The sequence below is a fragment of the Microtus pennsylvanicus genome, chromosome 1 (genome assembly GCF_037038515.1).
Source record: "Microtus pennsylvanicus isolate mMicPen1 chromosome 1, mMicPen1.hap1, whole genome shotgun sequence".
Classification (NCBI taxonomy): Eukaryota; Metazoa; Chordata; class Mammalia; order Rodentia; family Cricetidae; genus Microtus; species Microtus pennsylvanicus.
The window spans coordinates 57,170,224-57,183,516 of record NC_134579.1 but is presented as its reverse complement, the minus strand read 5'-3'; the positions used below and the strand labels follow the sequence as shown (position 1 = coordinate 57,183,516).

Sequence of the window (13,293 nt, the reverse complement as noted above, 5' to 3'; positions counted from 1 at the left end):
GCGATGGATGGAGATAGAGACAGAGACCCACAATGGAGCACCGGACTGAGCTCCCAAGGTCCAAATGAGGAGCAGAAGGAGGGAGAACATGAGCAAGGAAGTCAGGTCCACGAGGGGTGCACCCACCCACTGAGACAGTGGGGCTGATCTATTGGGAGCTCATCAAGGCCAGCTGGACTGAGACTGAAAAGGCATGGGATAAAACCGGACTCTCTGAACATGGCGAACAATGAGGGCTGATGAGAATCCAAAGACAATGGCACTGGGTTTTGATCCTACTGCATGAACTGCTTTGTGGGAGCCTAGCCTGTTTGGATGCTCACCTTCCTAGACCTGGATGGAGGGGGGAGGACCTTGGACTTTCTACAGGGCAGGGAACCCTGACTGCTCTTTGGACTGGAGAGGGAGAGGGAAAGGAGTGGGGGAGGGGGAGAGGAGTGGGGGGAAGCGGAGAGAAGTGGGAGGAGGGAGAGGGAAATGGGAGGAGGGGAGATGGAAATTTTTTTCAATAAAAAAAAAGAAAGAAAAAGATATTTGAAGGAAGAAGGGGACCAGCAAAAGAGGGATGGGGGCAAATAAGAGCACACACACACACATATATATAAAGATTTCACAGTAATAGTGGAGAGATGGCTCAGTAATAAGATCACATACTTGGCCAGGCAGTGGTGGCACACGCCTTTAATCCCAGTACTCAGGAGGCAGTGGCAGGCGGATCTCTGTGAGTTCGAGGCCAATCTGGTCTACAAGAGCTAGTTCCAGGACAGGCTCCAAAGCTACAGAGAAACCCTGTTTCGAAAAACCAAAAAGGGAGGGGGGGACTGGAGAGATGTCTCAGTGGTTGGAAGCGTTGGCTGCTCTTCCAGAGGATCGGGGTTCAAGTCACAGCACCCACATACCAGCTCACAACTACCAACTCCAGTTCCAAGGGACCTGACACCTTTACACAGACAGCAATGCAGGCAAAACACCAGTGCATATTTAAAAAAAAAAAGAAAGAAAGAAAGAAAGAAAGAAAGAAAGAAAGAAAGAAAGAAAGAAAATGTTTTTCCATGAAAAAAACCTAAAAGGCAATGGCTTCTCTCCAAAAAATTACCCATGGCTGGTGAGGTCACAGACCCTAGAGGAGAATCTACTATTACCATTTTCCTAAGCCAGTATGATTTTTAACTGCATTCTAAATGTTTATCATAATATCCACAGATGAGTGTGGTTCTCACTCCTCATCAGAGAAGCTTCTTTTTGCAGCAGATAGAGACCATTTACAAAGCCAAGACTTGTTGACAGAGGTTTCTGTCCCTCCTAGTCGCACAGCTGTTCAGTCCTAAAGAACCACACAGAGACCTACATTAATTATAAACTGGTTGCTCTATGAGCTCAGGCTTTCTTATTAACTCTTATATCTTACATTAAGCCGTAATTCTTGTCTGTGTTTTTGCCATGTGACTTGGTACCTTTATCAGAGAGGCATTCTCATCTTGCTTCCTCTGCATCTGGGTGATGACTGCAGACTGAGCCTTTCCTCTTCCCAGAATTCTCCTATTCTAATCATCCCGCCTATACTTCCTGCCTTGCTCCTGGCCAATCACCATTTTATTAAACCAATACAAGTAACAAATCTTTACAGGGTACAAGACAGAGAACAAACAAGGGGTGCCCAATACCTACTGATGCATGTACAATCAACCCCTACACTTAAGGCTCAAGGAACATGATAAAAGGAAGACAAAAGGCTGTAAAAACCAGAGGATTAGAACTTCTGCTGCTGCAAGATATCTTCTCCATCCATATGACAGGTAAAATATACCCATGAAATTCAACAATATGGCTGCCTAAACTAGATCTGAACAAAGACACCACCAGTTCAAATGCTAATGTGAAAAACGGAAATCTCACAAGATCCTTCCCCAGATGAAGTGCTACAAGCAACTGATGTCTGCTGAGAGAAAGTGTTTTAGTATTTTCCGGGGATGAGCCACTATAGGTTATGCAATCCCATGTCACTAGCCCTAAAGATATGTACACAAAAGAAACACTAATGACTGCGGTCAGGATGTAATGTATGACAGAAAAATGAATGAGTGAAAAATGAATAAATAAGAAAGACTAATGAATCCGCAGGTTACATTTATACATACATATGTGTGTATATATGTATAATATTATACAAAATAATAATAATTAAAGAAGAGGTCATGAATTTGAAGGAGTTAGAGAAAACAGAAGTAACTGGAATAATTGGGAAAAACAGGAATAATAACAATTGGGAAAAACAGGAATAATTGGAATAATTAAATGAATTAAAAAGGAAAGGAGAATGAGTAGCTAGAATAAATGTAAGGTTAAAATTACTCCAGACCTAATATAAAGTGTAGTAATTAAGGTTTATATGTAAAAACAATGAAAATTGCCACGCTGAATAAGCAAATACACTGCCTAAAGTAGATAATTTAAAGTCCCTGTTTATCACAGGGATAAACAGGGTATTTCCTATCATTTCTCGATTTCTGATTATTTCGTTCCCCACATACTTCTACTCCAGTTGTCTGTAACAAGGAGTATAATCGTCCTCGGCAGGATAAGGCTAAAGCAGAGCTTTCAATCTTCATACAACACTTGCTCACATGCATCATGGCATGCACCTTGGTTTCTATGGCTACAACCTGCACGCCTCCACCCACAACTGAGCTTGCACTGATGCTCCATATAACAAGGGCTAGCATGTTCCCATGTTCTTTACAATGACAGACTAATAATAACAATAATTAGGACAGACTGTCTCTGGGAAGCTCTAAATACTTTCTACATACCCATGAAGAGGGTGGTCACAACACATGCCGATGTTCCGTATAGTCTGTGTTCATCTTGTATCACACAGTTGTGTTGGGACATATCCACTAAAGTGACGGCATAGCTCTAAGTCCATCCATTCCCACTAAGCACTCTGAATTCTCCTTTCAAAATGACTCATTTTAAGAAAAGAGGGAAGGAAGGTTTCACTTGCAAAATAATGTGATAAGCCGGGCGATGGTGGCGCACGCCTTTAATCCCAGCACTTGGGAGGCAGAGGCAGGCGGATCTCTGTGAGTTCGAGACCAGCCTGGTCTACAAGAGCTAGTTCCAGGACAGGCTCCAAAACCACAGAGAAACCCTGCCTCGAAAAACCAAAAAAAAATAATTAATAAATAAATAAATGTGATAAATGCATTTCTAAAATCTCTAATTATATATTCAATAATAATATTGAAATTCTTTTTTAATTAAATTTTTGTTATATTTGTTTTATTTTATGTGCTTGAGTATTTTGCTTGCATGTATCTCTGTGTGCCAGTTGAGTGCCTGGTGTTCACGAAAGTCAGAAGAGGGCATTTGATCCCCTGAAACTAGAGTTATGGGTGGTTGTGAACTGTATGTGGGTGCTGGGAACCCAACCCAAGTCCTGTAGGTGCTCTTAACCACTGAGCCGTCTCTCAAGCCCTCTGAAACGCTTATTGGAGAAGGGACAATTTTTAGAAGAGGCTGTCTGGCTAGCTTTAATTATCAACTTGATATAATGTAGAATAATAATGGGAAGAGTGCCTCAATGAAGTCCTGTTTACTCTGGGTAAGCCTGTGGGCACATTTGTGGCAGATGGTCTTAATGGTGTCAACTGCTATGAAAGGCACCATTCCAGGGGTCCTGAGCTATGTAAGGGTGAGAAAAGCAAGCCGAACACACATGAGCATACATGTGTTTATTTTTCTCTGGTCTTGACTATGGACGTGGTGTGATAAGCTGAACACAAGCAAGCATGCATGAACATACATGCACTTATTTTTCCCTGGTCTGGCCTGTGGACGTGTTGTGATAAGCTGCTCCTAGTCCCTGTCACTGTGACTTACCCACAATGATGGACTATAACCTGGAATTATGAAGTAAAAGTAAACCTTTTTCCCCTAAGTAGCTTTTTCCAGGAGATCCCATCACAGCAACAGAAAGGAATAGAACAGAGACTAATTACAAAAGTTATTTTTGATACTTCAAGAATCAGAACACAAATATGAAAAATTCAGAAGTTCATAAGAAATAAGGAGTTTTTAAAAGATACAAGTTGTTAAAAAGAAACTTGTTACAAGTCTTTAATGGGGGAACCGTAAGTTTGAGGTTTACAGTGAAAATATAACCTTGAAGATGATACTTAGGGGGAACATTATTACCAGAAGAAATTTCACTGAAACAAAAGCTCTGATTTCTACAGACTAAAAGCAGGAAATAAGTTTGACTATTCTACAGCAAGTGAACATTTAAAAAATCTAGAAGTCGCTCCAAAACCACAGAGAAACCCTGTCTCGAAAAACCAAAAAAAAAAAAAAATCTAGAAGTCAAACTTGGTGGTGTACACAGTAAGCCAAGCACTCAAGACAAAGGGTCACAAGTTCAAGACCTGGGCTACAGAACAGAAATTCTCTCAAAAAAAAAAATTCAGTAGAATTCATTAATTGAGCATCTTCTGGCTTTTTTGACAAAGTAGTCAGTAAGCTGCATTTGCTAACATCTATTTTTAAGTAGTATAGTAAGCTGTACTTGTTAAACGAATCCAGCTATTGCAAATCATTTGTGATAGCATTGTGTTCACCAATTTATTCAATAAATATCTATCGAGCACTAAAAGCAAGGTTCAGTTTTCCTGGTATAAGCATGATGAGTAAACACGGACGGACGGACGGACGGATGGATAGATGGACAAGTGGGTTGATGGGTATGAATTCACAGAGAAATGTGCAGACAGGTGGAAGGATAAACAGGAAGGGAAAAGAAAAGAGAAATGGAATTATTTCCATTATACCAAATAAATATATTTGGTATAAATAAAACAGGTAACTAAAGCTTCATTCAGGGTTTGTATCCATTTTTTCAAAATACAAGAATAGACTTTTGATTCTGATTATGAGCCATAAACTGCTGCTTCCAAAGCCATTCTACCCAGTGGGGGAAAGTCACAACAGCCATTAAAGCACATTTGTCTTACATTTACAATAATGTATCTGGGAGGAAAGATCAGGTACATGAGAATAAATAGATATATATTTTAGTAAAGTTACCACTAGACATACCTTTCAGATAAAAAGCTCTTGTGATGATTTACATTCTGACAAGACTCTAAGCTGCCATCAGATGATGAAGAAAGTTGATCTGACTTCAGGTTGGCTGTACCACTCAAACTGGCCTCAGATATAGGTGGGACCTTTAAGTATTTTCTTCCTAACTCCGTTCGCAGGATATCCGTCAATATAACTCTGGGTATCCTGCCACATAGAATGACAAACACTGTACTGTACTAGAGGTTTTTTTTGGGGAGGGGGGTAGAAAAAGAAAAGAAAAAAATGTACCCCATAAAGTTGAATTTTCAAACATTGTCACTTTAGTGCAAGTAAGCTCTTTTAGAATTGTAACAGTCAGAATTCAACACACGGAAACTCAAAATTTGGAGTAGATACAATCTTTTGTTTCTAAAACTACTGTTTCTTACAAATTATGGGACAGATTATCACCATGTGACTGTATCTTTAACTTTACTAACAAATACTATGGCAGTACTTAAATGTTAACCAATTTTTCTCAAAAAAAGCTTTTTTCCAGTATTTATCAAAAACACATTATCACCACAAACTAATCCATGAAATTTATGTTTTCATTTAGCAGAAAGGTCCTTGATAAACACTTGTGATCACCAAATGATGAATGCTACATCCAATAAGAAAGACAACATTCAGATTATATCCACAGTAATGCTACATTCCACAGATGAAACAGTACTTATACTTACAGCAATGTTTATGTTAATATTATAATAGCAGCAAGTGAGTCAGCAGATAGGTTAAATGTTTAGAAATGTATAGTATTTTTAAATATTTAAAGTTTTCTAAATTGGTGGGCTCTATATCACATATACTGTATGTCTTTATGTCTTGTACCTTCATAATCAAAAACCAGGAGCAGAGTCGGCTTGATTACTCAGCTTCCATGGCGAACAAGTAATGTGTCGCCACACTATAAAGATGTCCTCGAGACCACTTTCTGACTAGCACGAGATGGGGGAAAGATAACACTTGACCCCACTGAGATTTTCAAGTCAATTGTTTTCATTTGCCAGAGGCAGGGGAAGTTTGGTTGTTTTTTCTGTTTGTTTTTATTTTGTTTTGCTACTGTATTTTTAAAATACGTATTTAATTATTTTACTTGTGTATAGTGGAAAGTCAGCTGCCCTGGATCTGGAGTTACAGATGGTTGTAAGATACTTGATGTGGGTACTGGAAACCAAACCTGGGTCCTTTGCAAGAGCAGCAAATGTTCTTAAACACTAAGCCTTCTCTCTAGCCCCAACTACTGCTTTGTTTTATTTTGTTTTGTTTTAAGACATGTTCTCATTTTGTTGTCCAAGCAGGCCCCAATTTGAGAGTCAATCCATTTGGCTTCAGCCTCTCCAGTAGCAGGGTAGAGAGTACAGACAGGTGTTTGTTATCACTGGATAATTATCATTTTGTAAAGTGCTCTTGTTTCTCCTTTATCAGATACTCCCACCTCCCCTTAACTATAACAAATATGTAGCTAACATACTTTGCTGATATTTTGTGGAAATAAGGGATATATTTTGAAAAGGATTAAGTACTTTTGCTTAATTAAAAAGGTCAACTTAACTGAATTTTGTTGAATATTCAGAAGTACTATTTACTTTTACTATGTGAAGACATTATGTTCCTTTCACTATATTCCAGACCATATAAGATGCAAGACCTTCAAGACCATGATAGTATACCCATTGAAACAGTTTACCTGAGCTAATGGGAGCTCACCAACTCTGGCCTGACTGAGAAGGAACCAAACTGGACCCTCTGAATGTGGGCGACAGTTGTATGGCGGGGGCCGACTGTGGGGCCACTGGCAATCAGACCAGGATTTATCCCTACTGCTTGTTCTGGCTTTTTGGAACCCATTCTCTTTGGAGGGATACCTTGCTCAGCCTAGATATAGTGGGTTGGGCCTCGGTCCTGACTCAAAGCAGTGTGTTACTTTGTTGACTCCCCATGGGAAGGAAGCCTTACCCTCTCTGAGGAGTGAATGGGGGATAGGATGGGGGAAGGTGAGGGAAAGGTGGAGGGAGTGGGAACTGGGATTGGTATGTAAAATGAGAAAAGATAGGTTTTTTTAACTAATTAATTAATTAAATTTTTTTTCAAAAAGATGTGGGATGTTAGAGCTTTAGGACTAGTGAGATGGCTTGGAAACCCGAGTTCAATTCCCAGATCTCACATAGACGTTGCCCTCTGACCTCCACAGATGTGCTGTAGTGTGTGCACGTGAGCAGTCCTCCCTCATCATTTACACACACACACACAAATGACAAACAAAATCGGCCACAAATACTAATTGTAAATTAGTTTCTATTTTAAACACTGAGCAACCCAACCTACCAATTCTTCTAAGTAGCTCTTTCCTGACTGCCTGCTGTCTTTGGGCATTTGCTTCTTTCATTCTGTAACAGTGAATTATGGGTAACTAAGTACTTCTCCATGTAGGTACTTCAGGAAATCCTTGAATATCTATTTCTAGTACAACAACCATTAAAAAAAAAAACAGCTACAATGGGGACTGGAGAGATGGCTCAGAGGGTTAAGAACACTGGCTGCTCTTCCAGAGGTCCAGTATTCAATTCCCAGCAACCACATGATGGCTCACAACCATCTATAGTGAGATCTGGTGCCCTCTTCTGGTGTGCAGACATACATGCAGGCAGAACACTATGTACATAATAAATAAATCTTAAAAAAAAAGAAATACCAACTACCATTTCTTACCTCTGTTTAAGTATCTAACAATAACATAATTTAAAGATGGTGTCAAGAGTTCAGTACCTAAAATAAGCATTTTTCTTCCAAAATAAAGGGGTTATATACAAAGAATTTTAGTACTAAACAATGCTGAAAAAGATAAACTGGCCTAAAAAAATCAGCAAGGAAAAAATATTGCTTAGAATGTTCTTTTGAGTAAGTGACTGTCCAATTCCTTCAGCTTGTTTGGAATCACTGGCACAGAAGCACAGTTACTCATATACCTGACCCATCCATGTCGGCTGACCGCTGTGAGGGAGATGGATCTGGCAGCTTCCGGAGGGACGCTCATGGAGTGGGAAGGAAGGACCAGACCCCCAGATGAACCCTGGTGGATGACAATGTAACTGAGGCTGCAGCCAGAGGCCCTCACATCCCACTCTCATGTTACTTGTGGTGTTAGGAGAGTTTGAAGAGAGAAAAAAATCAGAAAAGGGAAACTGAAATTTTGGAAAGATAAACAAATGTAAGCTGAGTATGAAATGTAAATCAAATAACAAACTCAGAATTCCTTCCTAGAACAGAAAAACCAACATTCAAACAAAAATTATTTTAGAAGATAAGACACCAAGTGCTACAAGTTGCATTCCCTGAGGTGCTGCAGACCTTGAAGGTCCCCCAAGCTGTCAAAGGTTCAAGGCATAACCTGACACGTCCCTAACACTTTGCTTTTCAACCAGAAAGCACTCTACTACTATGAACAGATGCCACAGAACAAAATAAAGAATAACTAGAACACCAAAGATTAATGAACTATAAAAATATGTAGTAAAGCCCAATTCCCATTTTACTGCAGATAAGAACATTATCGTCCCAAGAGACACAGATTTCTTTTTCCTTTTGCAAAGCTAATTTTTAAGTGAATAAATTATTACACAATTAGAATATTACTGGTCTAAAAAAATCATAAGGTAATCACAGTATTTGGAATATATTACACTTTTTGTTTCAAATGTATAATTTTTAAAAAAATAACAAATATGTAATTTAGATACATTCCAAGTATCAGTAACTCTCTTTAAAAGAATATGAATATATTATGTCCTATAATATTTCCCTAATAATCTCTGCTGAGTTTCTCCTATGTGTGTCCCACTTAGCTCCTACTAACCAAGGCTAATAAACAGAAATTTCAACCAGGAAAACAGATGCGAATCACATGTGGAAATAAACTCCACAGAAAAGTGTCTTGTCTTTCAGAAAGAGTCAAATACACCAGAAGAATCACTGAATTTAAACACCTAAGAAGAATCATTGATTTTAAACACGTGTTTTCTATTTGTCCTGTGAGTCAAACTGTCCCTACATAAAAGACAAAGTACGGGGCTGGAGAGATGGCTCAGTGGTTAAGAGTACTGACTATTCTTGCAGAGAACCTGGGGTTCAATTCCCAGCACCCACATGGCAGCTCACAACTGTCTGTAACTCCAAGATCTGATGCCCTCACACAGGCATACATGCAGGCAAAACACCAATGCACATGAAAAAATTATATATTTTTTAAAAAAAATATAACATACTTGATTCACTGTAGATAGATAGATGCCAGAATGAAAGCAAAATTTCTAATAAAAAGTCATTTCTGTAAATGAATACATAATTTTTGTTTATATAAAAGTTAAACTTTAGAACAAAATTTAAAAGCAAAAGTATTTTCTGAAATAATATGTCCTAGCAGGGTAAAACTGAAAATAAGGCAAAAGGCCTTAACTTCAGGCCAACTGAAGGAGATGCAAACCTCCTGCTGAAAACAGTGAGAACACATTTATCCAAAGTCGTACCCAAAAGAATTCTCCAATTTCTTTATTTAAGATTTGTATTCTCTTTTCCTGGTTGTCAACAAAATTACAGAGCCAAAAATTCATTCTGATGGAGAAAAATATGTATCAATAAAGTTTTGAAAATATATCTCAGGAAAGATGTAATTGTTTTTTTATTCAGCAAATATTTATTTTATGTCTAGTATTGCACTAGGAAAAAAAATAAAATGTAATGAAGTCCCTATTCTCATAAAGTTGACTGCCAAGGATACAAAGAAGCTAAAAAATTAAAATCTGAGTGCACAGATGAATAGGCTACCAAACAGGATGAGAAGATGGGAGTCAAAGACACATGAACTCAGTGTTCAAAACCAGCGGAGATAAGTAAAAATGGAAGAGGAGATTGTTTAAAAGATAAAAAAAAAAAAGGAAGGAAATGTATGAAATGATACAAGGCACTCAGTGAGATATCAACAGTTCCTCAGCAACAACCAAACATGGAGGAGACACAGCCAAAGTGCAAAACTACAACTTTACCTTGACGGTTACGTGGATCTGCAGACAGATATAAACTAGTGAGTAGCAAGGAAGTCTGACTTTTAAATTAATATAAGGAATGACTTGATAAGAAAAAGTATGTATACCCAGGAAGCCCAAACAAGTTACTATCATAATAATAAAGATACAACATTATTAGGGCTTAGACTGGAATGCTGGAAATAAACATGAAACATTATTTCAATATAGATTTATTTTGAAATCAAAATCACTAGACATAGTAAATGATGGGATGTAAGGGATGAAAAAAGTAGGGGAGGGAGTTAAAGGGCCATTCCCAAGCTCTAATTTGCAGAACTGGGCATATGGGTGTGCCATTCCCTCAGACAGCAAACTGACACAAACATAAGAATGAGTTAAGAATGAATCATGTTTGTTGTTTGGAATAAGTCTGAGTTTAGTTGACCTAGACCTTAGCAAAAGAGAACTGGATTAGTGAAGCATGATTAATAAAAACTCAGGGTCAGAAATTGGGGTTCAACCTGAAGATAAGAAAAGCACAACAGCCAGCCACTGGCTCGTACCTCAAACTCAGTTCAAAAATGGCGATCCTGCCTCCAGGAATCTCAGAGGGAGACTGTGTCTGAGAGCTGCCTTCCCCCTTCTTCTATTCCTCTCTAGGGCTGGGACTAAAGGTGTGTGCCATTATGGCTACTGAGATTAAAGGTGTGTGTTATTATGATCTGGTCTGTAAGGCTGACCAGTGGGACTGTTTTACTCTGATCTTCAGGCAGTCTTTATTAAAATACAGTTGAAACGCCACTACAGATTAGCTGGATGCCAGGAACTGAACTGGAGAGGGACGGAGAAGAGGGAGAGAGCTAGAGTATTAAAAGAACTCGTACACTAAGGCTTGAGAAACACATCATTTAGTTGGTAACAATTCTTGGGGAAAACTATTCTTCAGAAAGAACGGAACACTACACAGTTGTGGGAAAGTATGCGGTAGAGGGCACTAATGATTTTGTTGTCATTTAGAGGAAAATTTAAGCTTTCTTCCAAAACAGTCAGAAATACTATTAAAGTAATTCTTCTAATTATGTATCAGCACTGTTAAGAGATTACTTTTCCAGTATTTCAAAAGATTGATACTAGATATCAAAACACTAAGAACAAACCAATTTAAACTCATATAAATTTGTATCCTGTTTTAAAGTTAAATTTCTACCAAATATGATTTATTAGGACAGTCTCAGTAAACATTTCATGATTTTATCCTTTAAAAGAATTCCATTTTAAATTTACTATGCTATTGTTTTATGCATATGAATGTTTTGCCTGCATGTATGGTTGTGCAACATGTCTATGCACAGTGTTCACTGAGGCCAGAAGAGGGCAACAGACACCCTGGAACTGGAGTGACAATTATAAGCCACTACATGGTGCTGAGGATCCAAAGCAGGACCTCTGAAAGAGTAGCCAGTGCTCTTACTGAGCCACCTTTCGAGCCCCAAATGTTCTTTATCTAAAATGTGTGTGTGTTGTGTGTTGTGTGTGTTGTGCGTGTGTGCACAGAAGAGCGAGAGGAGAGTGAAAGTTATGCTTAGAGGTTTTAAGTATCATTTTTATTTTTTTTCTTTTTTATTTTTTTTCTTTTTTATTTTTTTTTAAAAAACAAGTTTCTACCTCCTCCCAGCCTCCCATTTCCCTCCCCCTCCTCCCACCCTTCTCCCCCTCCTCCCACCCTTCTCCCCCTCCCCCCACTCCTTTCCCCCTCCCTCTCCAGTCCAAAGAGCAGTCAGGGTTCCCTGCCCTGTGGTAAGTCCTAGCATTTTTATTTTTAAAACTAACTGCTTAAATGTGTCTTGCCCTCTCAGAAGAGTGGGGAGGGGGGTTTATGTGGAAGGAATAGGAAGAATGGAGGGAGTAGAAACTTCGATTGGTATGTATAATGGAAAAGATTGTTTTCTTTTTTAAAAAAAGAAATTAAATTTAAAAAACTGCTTAAAGTTAATAGTTTTATCTGAATTGTAGCTTAAAGTATTTGCTGTTATCCAGATGACAGACCATAGTGGCAGACAGAGCTTTGTGAGTTCAAGACCAGCCTGGTCTCTATAGTTCCAGGCCAGCCGGGTTACAAAGTGAGGACATAATGAGAACCTGTCTCCAAACAGAAAGAGAGAATTTCAGATTCTAGACGATAATATCAAAGCACTACCATGGCATGGGGTAAACTATTCTGATTCTAAACAATGCGCCAACCCAAAAAAGTATTTATTTAAGAGCTAAAACTGTAAATGGAAATATAAGCATTATATTGTAGGTTATAAACTCCTACTAATTCCTACTTTTTAGCACCAAACCCTACACACAATTTAAAAAATAGGAGGCTGCAGATAGAGCTCAGTGGCTGAGACCTTGCTGCTCTTGTAGATAGCTAGAGTTAGTTCCCAGCACCCACATGGAGGATCACACTATCTGCAACTCCAGCTCCAGGAGAGCCAACACTTTCTTCAGATGGCTGTGGGTATATGTACATACTCACAAATAAAAATGTTTTTTTTCAAAACACAGTTTTGTCTTGTTACTTTTTTGTATAATTTTTTATTATTTATTGAGCTCTACATTTTTCTCTGCTCCCCTCCCTGCCTCTCCCCTGCTCCCTTCAATCCTCCCCCAAGGTCCCCATGCTCCCAATTTACTCAGGAGATCTTGTATTTTTCTATTTTCTACTTCCCATGTAGATTAGATCTATGTAAATTTCTCTTAATGTCTGCATTGTTGTCTAAATTCTCTGGGATTGTGATTTGTAGGATGGCTTTCTTTGCTTTATGTTTAAAAATGTATGAGTGAGTAAATGTGATAATTGTCTTTCTGTGTCTGGGTTACCTCACTCAAAATAATGTTTTCTAGCTCCATCCATTTTCCTGCAAAATTCAAGCTGTCATTATTTTTTTCTGCTGTGTAGTACTCCATTGTGTAAATGTACCACATTTTCCTTATCCATTCTTCGGTCGAGAGGCTTTTAGGTTGTTTCCAGGTTCTGGCTATGACAAACAAAGCTGCTATGGACATAGTTGAGCACATGCCCTTGTGGCATGATTGAGCATCCTTTGGATATATACCCAAAAGTGGTATTACTGCGTCTTGAGGAAAGTTGTTTCCT

At 38.5% G+C, this 13,293-nt stretch overlaps 1 protein-coding gene across 10 annotated transcripts in view; it reads right to left on the bottom strand.

The window, feature by feature from the left end:
* Senp7 (SUMO specific peptidase 7) overlaps positions 1–13,293 on the bottom strand; it is a 90,390-nt gene that overhangs the window by 42,855 nt on the left and 34,242 nt on the right. For 6 of the 10 annotated variants that reach the window (XM_075964634.1, XM_075964582.1, XM_075964591.1 and 3 more), the window contains one exon: positions 5,095–5,286. The exons of the other annotated variants lie outside the window; for them this stretch is intronic. In XM_075964634.1, coding sequence (XP_075820749.1) covers positions 5,095–5,286 — 192 coding nt within the window. The remainder of the gene's footprint in view (positions 1–5,094; positions 5,287–13,293) is intronic. 10 annotated transcript variants of the gene reach the window in all.